The following is a 17,352-nucleotide window of genomic DNA, read 5'->3' as shown; positions in this document are numbered from 1 at the left end:
TTAAATCGACAGGTAATTTGCAGGTGAATCTATGGAAAACTATCATAGGGTTCGCTATAATACTCATATTTTTTTTTATTTTACTTTACAGATATTGCCTTCTGGCCAAAGAAAGGTCTCATAAGAAATACTTTTGAAAGGATGTCAGGGAGTGGAATAATACAAAGAAAAGATCTTTATCTTATTTGGCAACAAAAGCACTTCAGTAAAATATCTCCCTACAAAGAGTTCATATTTGATATGCTTATTCACCTTGATATTCTATCAGAGCAGCGTAGATATGATATAACTACAGGAAGTCGGTTACCAGTAGAAAACTTCTTTGTTCCCTGTATGCTCACTCAAAGAAATGACACAAGATTCATGACCCATGAATGTACACCAGAGAAAGCCATCAGTCTAGCTTTTGTTTTCAAAGGGACAATTATACCACCAGCCTTACCGAATCGTCTCATTAGCGCATGTCTCAGTATGTGGACCGTGAAGACATATGAAGAAAAACAACTCCTGTTTTCAGGGTTCGTTGGATTATCATTCGATAAAGCACATGATATTGTTGTATGTGTTGAAGGTAACAAGATTCTGCTCTACATAATCCACGTAGCCTCCAATGGACTGATTGTACCAGATATTGCCACTGGTATCAAGGAATGCATGTATACAACATTGGAGAGAATCTCAGAGTTCTATAAGTCCACAGTCTCCTCTAGCAGCCAAAAACTGCCCTTCCACATTGAATATGCATGCTCCAGGTTAGAATGTCATATATCTGAAGAGGCAGCATTAACAACTGATGAATGGATCTGTGAGGAACATAAGATTGTACATACTAAAGACAAGTGGAATATTTGGAATCAAGATCAGGTATAAGTAGATCATGTAGCTCTTATAGTTTAGTAATTTTAGTTTTCATGGCCCCCGCAACAAAGTTGTTGGGCAATATAGTTTTACCCTTGTCCGTCATTCAGTCATTCTGTCATTCCATTATTCCGCAACGAACCATGATACATACTTTTTAGCTCTGCATTCCGAAGGAACTTTGAGCTTTTGCCATCACTTGGCGTCTGTCATCGTCTGTTGTAGTCCATCTGGCGTAAACTATTTCAAATATCTTCTCCTTTGAAACTTTTGAACCAATTCCAAACAATCTTAAGCTTAATGATGCTTAAGGGTATCTTGAATAAAGTTTGTGTTTCATTCACTCTTTCGTCAAATAACATGTCCGCCAAAGCTAAAAACATAGGGGTAAAATGCAGTTTTTGGATTATATCTCAAAAGCCAAAGCATTTAGAGCAAATCTGACAAGGGGTTTAAGTGTTTATTAGGTGAAGTTCTATGGTATGGATAAAATTAAACTGTGTTTCATTTCAACATAAATGAAATATATATATTGTTCTTTGAAATTCTGAATCTAAACTTGTGTTTCACTATTAGATTGTTGGGCCCAGTTTTCAAGTAGGTCCAAATCAGGGTCCAAAATTAAACTTTGTTTGATTTCAACAAAAATTGAATATATGGGGTTCTTTGAAATACTGAATCTAACCATATATTGAGAGATTTTGAATTGTGGGCTCCTTCATCAAATTGGTTCGCATTGAGGACAAAAGGGGCCTAAATTAAACTTTTATTTTATTTGATCAACAATTGAATTATTGGGGTTCTTTGATATACTGATATTACAATGTACTTAGATTTTGGATATTAGACCATAATAGGTAAATGTCCAATTTAAATTTTTTCAGTTCTTTGACCACATTTATTTAGTTTTGCAAACCTATGCTGTGTCAAATATTCAATCACAATCCAAATTCAGCGCTGTTTTCAGCTAAAATGTTGTGTCCATACTTGCTCAACTGTTGCACAGTTTGACCTCTGAAGGAACATTCAGTTAGCTGTCACTAAACAGCCTCTTGTTTTATCATTTGGTGTTTTTGCTACATTTTTCATCTGCAGCACCAATTGTTATGGGTGGTGTATTGATTGCAGTTAGAAAAAATTACACATGCCCTTTTGTGAAAAACTTATCAAATATATTTTCAGATACTGTAATAATTTAAAGTGATGGATACTGATGTTTAATATTAAGATAGACAAGAATCGCTATTGCTTTTTACTATATGTATAATCTTTAATTATTCTTATCCTAGTATGCTATTGCCACTATGTTTTTTCTTGTAAAGTAATACATTTCGTAGGCTTTTAATATAGTCTAATCATAACAGCATCATTTTGTACTTAAGTCTGAAATAATAAACATAGGTAGCATATCTTATAACCAATATTGTCATTAATGTATTTATATAGAGCAATATCTTGTTTCAGACAAAAGAACAATGTGAAGGGGACTGTCCAGGTAAATAGTATTAATAATTATTGTCAAACTGTCCAGGTAAATAGTATTAATAATTATTGTCAAACTGTCCAGGTAAATAGTACTAATAATTATTGTCAAACTGTCCAGGTAAATAGTATTAATAATTTTTGTCAAACTGTCCAGGTAAATAGTATTAATAATTATTGTCAAACTTGTCATAACAATGGTCCAATCCAAAGGTGTAGCTTGTATTGTGTCAAACTGAGTACTTACAAATGCCTATTCTGAAGTATTATCATCAACATACTTCAGTTTTGAGCAGAATATATAAGGTTGTTACCCGTTGACTTTGTGTGAGTACAACAATATGTTCAAGTTAAGGTTATTAAATTTTGCTTTTAACCTGTGTCGATAACGATGAAAGCAGGTCTAGTAATTATATATAACTGCTCCAGTCTGATTGTTTATCTGCCCAAAAGACATTGATTAGAAAATCTTGTCAAAGTTTACTTTGCATTTATGAAAGGAAATGATTTTATTTATTTGGTCTGCGGCTTCATAATGACGAGTTGTAGCTAGAAAGCAGTATTTACCTCTACGATGCAGCCACTTCCTGTTTTCCGGTTGTTTGAAATTTAACAACATTCATTGTAAAAGGACATTTACTTAAATTTTTTTGACTTCTATTAAAAGTGTTTGTCTACATCTTGTAAATTTTGAATTGTAGACTTGTAGTGTGTAAGCAATTTTTACATCTGACCTCTGCCAAGTCCTATGAATGGATAGTGTGACCTGTAATGCACAAATAAAATGTTTTTCTAAGTTTTCTTAGGTTCTGTGAAAGGCAATAATTGTATATTTAGTGTGCAGTTGAGTTGAAGTGTCAAAGCTATTTTTATACGACCTCAAAAATTGAAATTTTTTTGGATGATATTAATATGACGTCGTCGCCCCGTCGTTGTCGTCATCGTCGTCATTTGGTTTTCGCACTATACCTTTAGTATATGTTAATAGAAATATATGAAATTTAAACACAAGGTTATCCCGATTTTGTTTTTTGTCCATGGATTTATGAGTTTTGAACAGCGGTATACTACTGTTGCCTTTATTTATGACCATAAAATGAAGGTTGGGATTGATTTTGGGGGTTTTGGTCCCAACAGTTTAGGAATTAGGGTCCAAAACAGCACAAATAAGCATTTTTCGTGGTTTTTGCACTATAAATTTAGTATAAGTAAACAGAAATCTATGAAATTTTAACATATGGCTCAATCTGTTTGGGAATTAGGGGCAAAAAGAGGGAACAACAAAAGTTTCCTGGTTAGTGGACAATCACTTTAGCTTTGTTTCTTTATGTTGGTACTTTTTGCTATTTGCTTGCTAGTTCTTGAATGAAATATTTTTTAGGTGTTTCTAGAAACATCAAATACTGTGATTTGAATACATACAATACTATAATAGTGTATATCAAAGGGTTCAGTGGTAAAACATTTTTAGTTCACCTGGCCTGTCGTCGTCATCGTTAACTTTTTACATTTTGAACTTCTTCTAGAGAACCACTGAATGGAATGAAACTAAACATGGCATGAAGGTTCCTTATAAGGTGCTGACTAAGTGTTGTTACTTTGTAGCCGATCCTTCATCCAAGATGGCCACCAGCGGGGGACTTAGTTAAACATAGGACCCTAAGGGAAATGCATACAAATGACTTCGTTTAGAGAACCGCCGAATGGAATGACACCAAACATGGCATGAATGTTCCTTATGAGGTGCTGACCAAATGTTGTTACTTTGTAGCCGATCCATCATTTAAGATGGCCGCCAGCGGGGGACTTAGTTTAACATAGGACCCTATGGGAAATGCATACAATTGACTTCTTTTAGAGAACCACTGAATTGAATGAAACCAAACATGGCATGAATGTTTCTTATGAGATGCTGACCAAGTGTTGTTACTTTGTAGCTTATCCAACATCTAAGATGGCCGCCAGCATGGGGGACTTAGTTTAACACAGGACCCTATGGGAAATGCATACAATTGACTTATTTTAGAGAACCACTGAATTGAATAAAACAAAACATAGCATGAATGTTCCTTATGAGGTACTGACTAAATGTTATAACTTTGTAGCCAATCCAACATCCAAGATGGCCGCCAGCGGGGGACTTAGTTTAACATAGGACCCTACAGGAAAAACATACAAATGTTTTCTTTAGTTAACCACTGAATGGAATGAAACCAAACAAAGCATGAATGTTTCTAATGAGATACAGACCAAGTGTTGTTACTTTGTCGCCATTCCAATGTCCAAGATGGCCGCCAGTGGGGGACTTAGTTTAACATAGGAACTTAGGGGAAATACATACAAATGTCTTCTTTAAGTGAATCACTGAATCGAATGAAACCAAACATAGCATGAATGTTCCTAATGAGATGCTGACCAAGTTTGGTTACTTTGTTGTCATTGCAACATCCAAGATGGCCACCAGTGGGGGGACTTAGTTTAACATAGAACCCTTTGGGAAATGCATACAAAAGTCTTCTTCTAAAGAACCACTGAATTGAATGAAATCAAACATAGCATGAATGTTCCTGTCCTTATGAGCTAGGTGCTGGCCAAGTGTTGTTACTTTTAGCCAAATTTTATATTTTTTTATATGATTTCAAAAACCCAAGTAGATTCAGGTGAGCGATACAGGCTCTTGAGAGCCTCTAGTTATATTCTTTGTTTGTTTTTTTTTTTTGCATTAGAGTTACCTCCCTTACACATGTTACAATGGTTCCATACTACAAAGGAAAGACTGGGATTGAGTTTGATGGTAAATGTTCCAAGGGTGATTCGAAAAGTTTTTTTGGGGGTCCAATTTTTTTTAAGGGGTTCATATTTTTTTTTTTTTTATAATTTCAAATTTTTAAAAAGTTTCAAGAAAAAATCTTCAATTGCACAGTATTCCACATTAGATTTCTAAGATCTTTGACCACATTTATTTTGCTTTTGATCTGTCTATAAACACATTGTTTCCCTTGGTAAATAGTGACACGGATTGATTGTCAATGTGTCATCTGATATATTTCCACCCTCAATGATCACACGAGTTTCTGACCTTATAATGAGTCTAAGGTTGTGGATGCTTTATCCTTTCTTCGAAACAATGACTCAAACAATAATTGATAATTTCATCTGACGGTCAGTATTTCAATGCCTACTAATTGTGCACAATTTCTGGCTGATTTGTTTAAAAACTTATTTAAAGCAATGCCGGATACGCGTACTCTGTCATGTACCCAGTCTCGTTCCTCTTGAATTTCATGAAATTCCCTTAAATTTTTTATTGGTTCACAAACTTTGAATATAGGTCAAGTACTTTCACCTTAATTTATTCAACTTTTTTTATGATCCCCAAGGGTGTGGAAATGCTATGCCCGACTCGCCCGACTCGTACATTTGAACAACCGGACAAGTAATTATTTTGTCTTGGTTGCCCGTGGACAAGTAAAAAAATATACAAGACAAAGTTCAAATCCAATAAAAACAGATAATTAATTTCAAAACGTATAAAGATGTTTAATTTATGTAAAAGAAACCAATGTTCAGCAAGTAAAAACAAAATGTTCATGACGATAAATATTACATGATTCCGGAAATAGATCGATTACCAAAATAAATTAAAAAAAGGATACGAACCCGAGTCGCGTAACATTGCATTGGCTTTGTCCATTGACCCGGGATCGTCGATTAGGTTTTATCCATCATTTACCGTTCGTGTCATTTCTTTAAATTTTGTATCGAGATTCAGATTGATAAATACTTAATAAAAAGCATTAGCCGTTCAAAAAGGTCTAGTCGACTCATAGCTGATGAAAATGGAAAGTGCTCTCGCTTTGTAGATTAATTCATTTACTAGAATAGCCACGTGCATCAACAAATTTTACCACACACGTGAGGTCACACGTTATGAAGTAGTATATATCATTTAACGTTGTTGTTTACGAAACTCCAGAAGATTCGACTATTTATAGATCAAAGTTACCTGTGTACCAATATCATGAATATGCATGATTAATGACCAGGCAAAATCTAATTGCTAAAATAGAGAGGACAAATTCGATACTCTACTGGATTGAAGGACATTTACTAGGTTTGGATCATCCTAACCAATCAATAAACTTTGATTATTCACGTCTCGTAATATCTTCCAATCAGGTAGCAAGAAAAATTCACGCACTAACTGTCCATCGTTCAATTCTTAATATCGACTCCTAGGAGTCGATAAAAAGGTGGGCAAGCAAGACAAAAAGAGTCATGAGTCGAGTAGAAAACCTCAAATGCAAATGGAGGACACAGAGTATTTTAAAAAAAAAACGGAAGCGAGAATTTCAGACATCGTGGATATCAGATTGCCCCTGGCTATCTATGGAAATTCTGGAAATAAATTAAGTTTTTGTCTTATTTATAGATAAAGTCTTATTTATAGATAAAGTCTTATTTATAGATAAAGTCTTATTTATAAATAAATTCTTATTTATAGATAAAAGGTCAACATTATTTGTTGTCAAAGTGGAAAATAAAAGGGACACTTTAATTGCCCATCAAGACAATAATAAATAATCAAGAAAAAACAAGTATGTCAGTCGAGAGAAAAACCACAAAATCAATAGTTTATCTATTATTTAGTTTACATTTCTTCAAACACTGTCCTCAAATTTAGTATATGTACCTACTGGCTACAATTTTTATTCAAAAACTGCTGCAAAATTGTCCTTTACAAGTCATTTCATTGGTTGGTTTGCTGTTAGGTTTCTGTCCCATTAATGGCAACCCATTTCCTACTTTCCTTATTTTTTACACATATAAACGAATAGATTTCATTTGTTTGTGATGCACAACAGTGCTAAGTAAGAATCATATATTAGCTAACAAGAAATACTTCAATATTTATTGGGATCATCAGGGCAAGTACATTTTTTTCCGGACAAGTAAAATTTTAGGTTTCACTTGCCCAGGGACAAGTGCTCACAACAAATATTTCCACACCCCTGAATTCCCTTGCTGTCTTAATCATTTTTTCTGGTATGAAACATGGACTATAATATACTAAACATAAATGCATTTAAATATTCGTAATCATCAAGTTTTATTCTCAATAAGAAAAGTTGCGAGGACTTGCATGTTTAATGATCTATTGACAAGTACACATGTTCATTATGATATCTTTTTAGAATGTTTACCAAATTTGGATTGAGATGTATTTCATAGATAAAACAGGGGCATACAATATGGTGAGCGTGAAATCGAAACAGGCTGTTAATTTTATTAGTTGGATTGTTTCGCATTTTTCATGTCGATACCTTTATGGCTGAGTATATGGTATGGGTTTTTTCTTATTGTTGAAGGTCATACAATTACCTATGATTGGTCCGAGGACACATTTATCGTCCTTAAATTTTCTACAAATTTGTCCCTAGTGTGGACAGTGTATAACTTGCACATGTTTTTCATACACTTTTCATATTTATTTATTTATATTTTATGCATGAAATATTAAGTAACGGGATGAAATTACATGTTTAAAAAATTTAGGTGCTGAATCTTTTTGTAAAATAGTTCTTTGGTCCAGTTAAAAAAGGTCAAAAATTAGTATGTCAGAAGCTGTCAAACTGAATCATAGACCCCCTTAACAGAGAATTGTCCATATTTTGAGTTAGAGCTGGTAGACTTTTCTATAATTTTGATATTTTTTGTCCCAATAGTAGTACACTACACTGTAAAAATCTTTTTGTGATACAGCAGGTTGGATTTTTTGAATTTGACTTTATTGTCTAAAAGAATTGCACTACGAAATTATTGTGTTCTCAGGCATAAGAGATGAATTCAGGAAATGTAGATTCTGTACTTTGGCAACATCCCTGAATGGTTTGCAATTTGTCAAACTCAATAAAAGTAAAGGATTAACATCTTTATTTTAAAGAAATTCTGTTAAAATGTCCCATTTTGACATTTTATGTCGAAAATAAGCATTTTAATGCAGTTTGCATTGTAAGCCTAAGAGGCAATCTGACTTTCTATCCGACAACTTTTTATGCTTTGATATTTGTGTTGCTGTGATTAATTCAAGTTCTATTTACCATTTGTGAACTATGAACATAGAGAAAAGTAGATTATCACAGATTTAATTGTGCAGAATGTTTTGTATTTAGGCCCTTGTCGAACGGCCTGTTTAATGTTTGTGAAATGTGAAAGGCTTTGTACATAGAATTTGAAGTCCATCATAAATATTTCACTAAATCTGTTAAAAAAGCACTGGACAATGATCTGTGCACCTTATCCATTTTATATACCACCTTTATTTCTTCTGTAGGATAGTTTGTGGTTCAAATATATGCCAGTTGAAACTAAAACTACAAGCAAGTTTTCCAATGAAAAGTGAAAAAAAACTGTGCATCAGACCATAAAGCAGAAAAAGTTGAACACATGAGTCCTTTTGCAATTAGACTTCTTTTATCATGACATCTTAGCATTGAAATGAGCAAAAAGTAACAAGCTCCATTTCTTATAGCTTCTGTATGTATTTTTATATGTAAATATGTAGGACTCGAAAGTGTATGGGGATGCTAAAGTACGATGGTCACGCTAAAGTGCGATGGTCTACATTAAAGTGCGGTGCTTCTATACGCTAAAGTCCGATGGTCCGCGAAAATATAGATGTTAGAAATGTAGTTTGATTATGACGTTAACAGTTGTACATACAAACCAAAAATGAACATGCCGGAATATAGATTAGGAATCGAATATTTGATTAACAACTTTTACACCAAATGTTCATGACTTACTAGAAATTGATTTAAATTTAACTGTTCTTTGTTCGGCTGAAGCACAATTATTATTTGTGTCGTGCTGTAAGAAGGACTTGTTTCCTACAGTCAACCATTTACTATATAAATACATAATAGTAGTGTTGTCAAATCGTACACTTTTGCCTAACCAGCTACTCGGATAATCGTTCGACCAATTAACCGGTTAACAGGTATAGTTTAAATTGGGGTTTGAAAGCCTTATAAATAGTACCCTACACATAGATATAAGATGTGGTATGAGTGTCAATTTGACAACCTTTCATCCAAGTCATAAATTTACGCTTTTAGAATTGAATATTGTCCTTTGGCATTATAAGGCTGATCATTAAAGATTCCTGGCGTAGTTTGACCTTTAATAATCAAATACACCCTATCAACTATAGCGTCTGTACCAAATTCAGATTGAAAAAAAAAAAAAAAATCTTGATCTCGTAGAATTGAATATTTCTGAAACCGATTATTCTTTCCTTTTCTCTTGTTGTCTCCGAAAATAATGTGGAGTGTTTCAATTTGAAATGATTAATTATAAAAAAGAAGATGTGGTATGATTGTCAATGAGACAAGTCTCCACAAGAGACCAAAATGACATAGACATTAACAACAATAAGTCACAGTACGACCTGTTTCTTTGCTATGTTTGCTTGTTTCTTTAAGCATGTTACTCGTACTATCATGTGAAAATAGTATACACATAAGGGAGGTTGTAACATGAGCGTGAATGGCAATCTACACTAATTATCCAAATTTGCAATAAGCGCCGAATTTGTTAAAATTCATATTACATGAAATATAATATTTTGCGACACATAAATTACCCTTTTTGCAGTTATTACTTGGTTTGTCTTCTAAATTAGAAATAATAACTTAAGCCTACCGGTAAATTATAAAGCCTATCACATATATTATACCTTAGCATGTTAGCTTTTGCAAAAGGACTATTTTTAAACCTTGATGTTTTAATCCCTAGAATCTTACCCTTTTGGTCCATCGCACTTTAGCGTGATATACCATCGTACTTTAGCGAACAAACAACAATTGCACTTTAGCGTGATACACCACCGTACTTTAGCGTAGACCATCGCACTTTAGCGTGACCATCGCACTTTAGAGTACCATCGCACTTTAGAGTCCTACAAATATGTGCTAGGGCCTTTTATTGACTCTAAAAAATGTTCAGTCTTACATAGCCTAAGATCATTTTATACTCATTTGGTATGCTTTTTGTAACTTTTCTTTCCATTTAAAGTACATTTAATATATATCGAAGAATAATTTAAAAAGCAAATTTTTGCAATATTTAAATTTTTTAACCCCCAATCTTGATAGTTGATATTATTTGATTTAAACGTCAAAATAAAACATTCAAATTTCAATATCAAAGTGGCCATAGTTTCTATAATATATATCCTATGACCATGAAGTTTAACCAACTATCTTATAATTCCCTATGCTTAGGTCATTCAAAGTTTTATTAAAATTGGTCAAGTCTTTCTATACTATTAGTTCCGAGGACACAGTTATCGTCCTTAGATTTTCGTTGTCTACAAATATAGTCCCTAGTGTGGACAGTGTACAACGCTATGAAATAACTGTGTTCTCAGGCCAATTGCTAGCATCCTTGTTATTTTAATTCTGGATGATAGTTGTCTCATTGACACTCATAAGACGTCTTCTTATTTTTATACATTTTCTTGTTTTTTACATTAACATCCCAAATAGTTCTGAATCTGATGGTTACATCTATACAACATAATATATTGTTATGTTAAGGCAAATAATAAAAACTACAACAATATAGTGCTTAACATTGTTTAAACATATACTCGTTAGGTTGGTACTTATATGAACTAAAAGATAGTTCAAATATATATGCCAGTATATTTAGAAATACAAATAACTAATAAAACAAATATTCACCTTTTCAAAATACAGTATCTTTAAAAAGAATGAAAGTCTCACTTAGTATTAGCTAGTATTTACTTCATGTAAATGATATTTCTGATAGATCATTATGAATGCAACAGCTACACTAAAAATCTGTGTAGACATATTTCTTGTATCAGATAGTACAATACTTATTTTGTGGTTAATCATCCTGACGGGTTAAAAAGTTAAGACTGACTTAAATAAAGTGTACTCTTGTAGCAGGCTGTTCAGTGAACATTATGTGGTGATTTGTTCTATGGAGAGAATATTTGTCCTGTTCAGACTGTACATTTGTAATTATCATGTGTATATTGTTTACCTGTATAAGTAAAGACAATGATAAATTCGTTATGATTGATTCTATGTAAACTATCAAAAAGTATACTTTGGTTTCATCCCTTGTAAACAAAGCATCAATCAAATTAGAACCATATAAGTAGACCTTTCAGGGTTTGATTCTCCGTATAAGAAGTTTATTTTGTGTATACTTAGGTTTACATGAAGGTGCCTTGAATCAGATGCCGAGTGATATTGAACTTCAAAGATTTGCATCAGCTTGTGACGAAAACACCATACGTGAATTGGCCATACATCTTGGTATGACGTTTAAAGCATGGGATGAACTTCTACGGAATAACCCTGATTATATTCAGATTGTCAAGTATAGAATCCTGATAAACTGGAGAGAAAAATGTTCAGGAAGATTCATCAACATAGCGAATGCTTTAACAGAGATGAAAATAACAACACATATGTTGTGTCAGGTAAAGTAACAGAGATGAAACTAACAACACATATGCTGTGTCAGGTAAAGTAGCAGAGATGAAACTAACAACACATATGCTGTGTCAGGTAAAGTAACAGAGATGAAACTAACAACACATATGCTGTGTCAGGTAAAGTAGCAGAGATGAAACTAAAATACACATGTAATGTCAGGTAAACATGGTAAAGGAGATGGGATTAAACTAACAACACCCATGTTATGTCAGGTAAAGTAACAGAGATGAAACTAACAACACATATGCTGTGTCAGGTAAAGTAGCAGAGATAAAACTAAAACACACATGTTATGTCAGGTAAAGTAGATGGGATTAAACTAACAACACACATGTTATGTCAGGTAAAGTAACAGAGATGAAGCTTACTACACATATATTGCGTCATGTCTAATAACAAACATGAAACGAACGAGACTTATGTTGTGTCAGGTAAGGCAACAGAGATAAAACTAACAACACATATGTTGTGTCAGGTAAAGTAGCAGAGATAAAACTATAAATAATACATATGTTTTGTCAGGTTAAGTAGCAGAGACAAAACAAACAACACATATGTTGTGTCAGGTAAAGTAGTTGTCAAAGGTACCAGGATTATAATTTAGAACGCCAGACGCGAGTTTCAGCTACAGAAGACTCACCAGTGACGCTCATATCAAAATAGTTAGAAAGCCAAACAAGAATAAAGTTGAAAAGCATTGAGGATCCCAAATTCATAAAAGTTGCGCCTAATACGGCTAAGGTTTTCTATTCCTGGGATAAGGAAATCCTTAGTTTTTCGAAAAAAAATCAAAGTTTTGTAAACAGAAAATTTATAAAAATGACCACGTAATTAATATTCATGATAACACAAAAGTGCTGACACTGGGCTTGTGCTACCCTCGGGGTGGAAAAGTCCACCAGCAGTGGCATCGACCCAGTAGTGTAAATAGTTATCAAAGGTACCAGGATTATAATTTAGTACGCCAGACGCGCGTTTCGTCTACAGAAGAGATCAAACTTTAACAACAGAAATGTTTTGTCAGTTCAATAAGAATTCACATGTTTGAAGCCTTATATAGTATTTGACATGTATATCACAGAAAAGTTTTGTATACATATATCTTGTTACATTTGTGATATAAGTTTCCGATATTGTTCAAATAACTTCATCTGATTTCTCTGTGATTCATAATGACATTTTAAAGCCTTTACTTTTGTGGTATTTGTAATATTATATATAGCTATGAACTGTGCTTGAAACTTTGTTTAATGCCACCATATCAGTCACTATGTTCATGATGTTCATTAATCAAAGATAATTCAGATGATATTTGATTGTTTATAACAAATTAAGTTTTATTTCGGATCTATAAAGTAGTTTTCTATTGTGATTTAAACATTTGTCACTCTTTGATTAACTTAAAATTCACTCTTGATTGGCTTTTTTTTTATCCAAAAAGCATGTTTTTTATATGTGCAACGAAATCCCAATCTGATTAAGATCAGATCTATTACTCTGCTTTGTCCGATTTGTTTTGTCTAGGTGTGTAAGATCTAAAAACATCCATAAAGGAGTTACCTTCAGATTATTATTTGGAATCAAATTAAATCTGTTTCTACACAAATTGGGTATTTTTAACTAGCGATAATCAAATAGTTGTTGGGTAAACTGAGAAATATTCCCAAATATAGTATGAAAATTGATTTTCCTAACCATGTAACTTCTTGACATCCATCAATTGAATGTCATGCACAAACTTGATGGTAAATATTCTCTAAACTTGCAAAACAGTAAAATGTCATCAATTTAATTTTGTTTTATACCGCCCATTTACACCAGTATGGGTATCATGTTTTCGATTCTGTGCGTCTTTCGTTTCAAGTTCAAGATGGCTATCTATGAAGTTGTAGTCACATCAACTTGAAACTTTAAAAATATATTTGTTTATACATGTATATCTATTTTATTAGAAACTATTTTTGTAGGTTAAAAGAATCCGAAAGAGACAATGCGGTATGTATTTCAATGATTTTGTTAAAAATGTCAAGAAAGGTAGCTCCTTAAGCTGTCTACTGATACCGTTATGGTCGACAATGAGTAAATAAATGTACATAAGTTGAAATAAAATATCTCTTATAACTGTTTGCATTTTGATACAATACACAATGTTCTGGTTTAAAATAGATCACACTATAAATTGGTCGTCTGTTAACTTTTACAAAAATCTTCTCCTCTAAAACTACTCAGCCAAACACAATCAGACTTAGCCAAAATCATCAATTGGGTATTCAGTTTGAAAAATGTATCCCCGTCCAACAACCAAGATGGCCGTCATGGCTTAAAATTGAACATTGGGGTGAAATGCAGTTTTTATATGACCGCAACAAAAATTTGGGGTCGTATATTGCTATCACGTAATCGTCGTCCGAAGACATTGGGTTTCCAGACAATAACTTTAAAAAGTTCAATACCACAAAAGGAAGGTTGGGATTGTTCTTGGGGGTGATGGTCCAAAAAAGGGCCCAAACAAGCATTTTTTTAGTTTCAGGACAATAACTTGTGTATAAGTATTTTGATTGATCTGAAATTGTACCACAAGTTTCAATACAACTAGAAGGTTGTGATTCATTTTGGGGGTAACTGCCCAAACAAAAAAAAAACATTTTTTGGGGGGCTCAATTTTTACAAATAAGTCAACATGACCGAAATGGTCAACTGACCCTCTAAGGAGTTATTGTCCTTTACAGGCAATTTTTAACAATTTTCCACTGAAACTACTAGGCCAAGTTCATTATAGATAGAGATAATTGTAAGCAGCAAGATTGTTCAGTAAAGTAAGATGTACAAACACATCACCATCATCAAAACACAATTTCGTGATAAATCCATCTGCGTCCTTTGTTTAATATTCACATAGACCAAGGTGAGCGACACAGACTCTTTAGAGCCTCTAGTTTAAATCTATTATAACCAGCATATCTATAGAACAATGATGTTTGTCAAGCTGCCACATTATGTCCAGGATCCAAGCATAGTGATCCTACATTTCTTCGTCAGCTTCTTTAGCATCGCCAGTGTTGTCGACATTTAGGTTCGGTCTGTAGTTAAACCTTTTGTTTATACATTGTTGTACATCTATAATTTTGTCAGACTTCTATGGATTTTTTTTAAATTTGAACAGAGGCTTGGTGATGTCAAAAGTAAGTATCCTGGGTAAATTTTAGAAATAATTTTATTCTTGTTCCGCAATTTGCTTATAAAAGGACTATGTTTTATTCATTGTTTGCATACAGATACTATTTGGGAATCAAATTTTTCAGACATAAAATATTTTGTCAATTCTTCATGGAATGATATAATACTAAATTTTTCAGAAATCTTTTATCATCATAAGACAATATCCACAGCAAAACCTTTAAATTTTTTTTTCAATTAAGTTCGGATAAAAAACTTATTTGCAGTTAACATTTAGCTACAGTCTGTGTTTAAGGAGTTTTTTTGTAGTCATCAGTTACTTGTGTTAAACTTTCATAGAATGTTCTGAGACTGAAATGAAATCCAGGAGAATCTGAAATATGAAAATATTTTGATTATTCCTGCAGTTTACATATAAATGGCCTTAGTTATTAATGTCAGTAAGCGTTTAGGGTTTTGTTATTAAGTGTGCGTCAGATTTTGTAAATTAATATGTTTATGGAATTATTTCTCTTATAATTGTCATGTTTACAGATATTAGTGAAGAATATTTGGATTTGATTCCAACAGATGAAATATTAGATGAACTAGCACAGGTTATAGGAGTGGTGTCATTCCAACTGGGTATAGAATTAGGACTACCTATAACATCATTAGATACCATTCAATACAACAATGGACGGAATTTAGTCGCACAATGCAAAGATATATTATTCCAGTGGAGAGAAGATCAACGAGTGAAGCCAACCATTGGTGTTTTGGTCCAAGCTCTAGTTAATATTGAAAGAGGTGCTTCATGTTTGGGGGAAATAATTAAAACAGTAGGTGTAAAGAAATACATTCCACACGAAAAAAAGGAGAAGGAGGGAAAGGTTAAGACACTTCTGAAAAGATTTAATCTTTTTCAAAAGAGGAAAAAGTAGCAGAGCTTTTGCTTAGTAAAATTTACCAACACATATGCTAGCTAATTTCTTGGCTGTATGTACATTTGAAAAAACAAAACACTCCACCTTTTAGTAATACTTGTAGAAACTTAATAATTGTGTTTCCAAACTCCTTATTCCATTCCATATCTAAACAGTGTTATGTAAATATGTGTTATATTTTTTGAAATTTTATTCTAAATTTTTTCATACTTTTTTTACGTCCTGCTATTGTCTTTATATTTGTTTACACAATGACAAGTTATAAATCAACAGAACAATAACTTTAAAACAGGCAGAGGACTATGTATTGTTAAACACTCAGAATGCTTTTTGTCATCACTTGGAATATGCAATTAATAAGATTTAGTTTACATTGTTAATTTGGTCATCCCATGTGATACTATACTGATACTTTTTATAGATGAGGTAACAGCTACATTTTATATATTTATGTTTTTTTTTTAAACCAACCTTATAATTTGATACGCCAAACGCAAGTGTACTCTACACAAGACTCAGTTGTGTAATTTTTGCGATATTCAAATTATATAAGATATTTTAGAATGCAAGTTTAATTTGTTTTTCGATTATGGTTGCACTTTGTAAATACAGCTGTTTCTCAAACCACGCTTCTTTTTGAAGAATATTCATAGAGACATAACTTGGGAATTTTACCAGTAAATATACACATGCATATTAATAGTCTTCTACCGAAGAAGTCGAAGGGGACTTAAGGTTTGCACTCCGTCCGTCTGTCTGTCTGTCTGTCCATTCCACACTTTTTTCTTCATGCTTGAAGATATTGATTTGAAATTTGGTATATAGTTTTATCATGACAAGTTACAGATCAAGTTATAATTATGTTCCAGTCTGATGATTAAGTGCAGAGTTATGGTCCTCGGACTTACAAAATTCACTTAAATAATCAGTTTTCTACACTTTTTTTTGTTATGCTTGAATATATTTGTAACACTTAGAAACGTGTCCTTCCCCTCAAACGTGTCTGATTCTCCCAAACGTGTCCACATCGACGTCACTGAACTGCAAACATGTCAAGTTATAAAATGGCGCCAAAGGGTGTCATTTGTATAAGCGCCCAAACCTGCCCACTTCCCCAAACGTGTCCATATCTAGCTCTTTTTTTTTCTTTTACTGGAATTATCATTCTTGTTCATAATATAAATACGTTGGTAATTTAGGTATTACTTTTTTATCAACATGTACTCATTTTACTATTTCATTAAAAAATAGAAATATATTTTTTAATCCGGCAGAATAACCTTGGTAAAGTGGTAGCGTCCGTTCGGCTAGTTTTAAATTTCCATTACTTTCATTTAAAACGGCCTCTATTACATACAAAGATTAAAATAGTT

General features: G+C 32.9%; 1 protein-coding gene across 1 annotated transcript in view; it reads left to right on the top strand.

The window, feature by feature from the left end:
- LOC143051541 (uncharacterized) overlaps positions 1-16,603 on the top strand; it is a 64,661-nt gene extending 48,058 nt beyond the window's left edge. Inside the window, exons 9-13 of the mRNA XM_076224435.1 lie at positions 92-864; positions 2,323-2,353; positions 11,589-11,860; positions 13,844-13,871; positions 15,588-16,603. Of these exons, the coding sequence (XP_076080550.1) occupies positions 92-864; positions 2,323-2,353; positions 11,589-11,860; positions 13,844-13,871; positions 15,588-15,976 (1,493 nt within the window). The 3' untranslated portion in view covers positions 15,977-16,603. The remainder of the gene's footprint in view (positions 1-91; positions 865-2,322; positions 2,354-11,588; positions 11,861-13,843; positions 13,872-15,587) is intronic.
- Positions 16,604-17,352: the final 749 nt, after the last annotated feature.

The sequence above is a fragment of the Mytilus galloprovincialis genome, chromosome 11 (assembly GCF_965363235.1).
Source record: "Mytilus galloprovincialis chromosome 11, xbMytGall1.hap1.1, whole genome shotgun sequence".
Taxonomy (NCBI): domain Eukaryota; kingdom Metazoa; phylum Mollusca; class Bivalvia; order Mytilida; family Mytilidae; genus Mytilus; species Mytilus galloprovincialis.
This window is presented reverse-complemented; position numbering and strand designations above follow the sequence as displayed.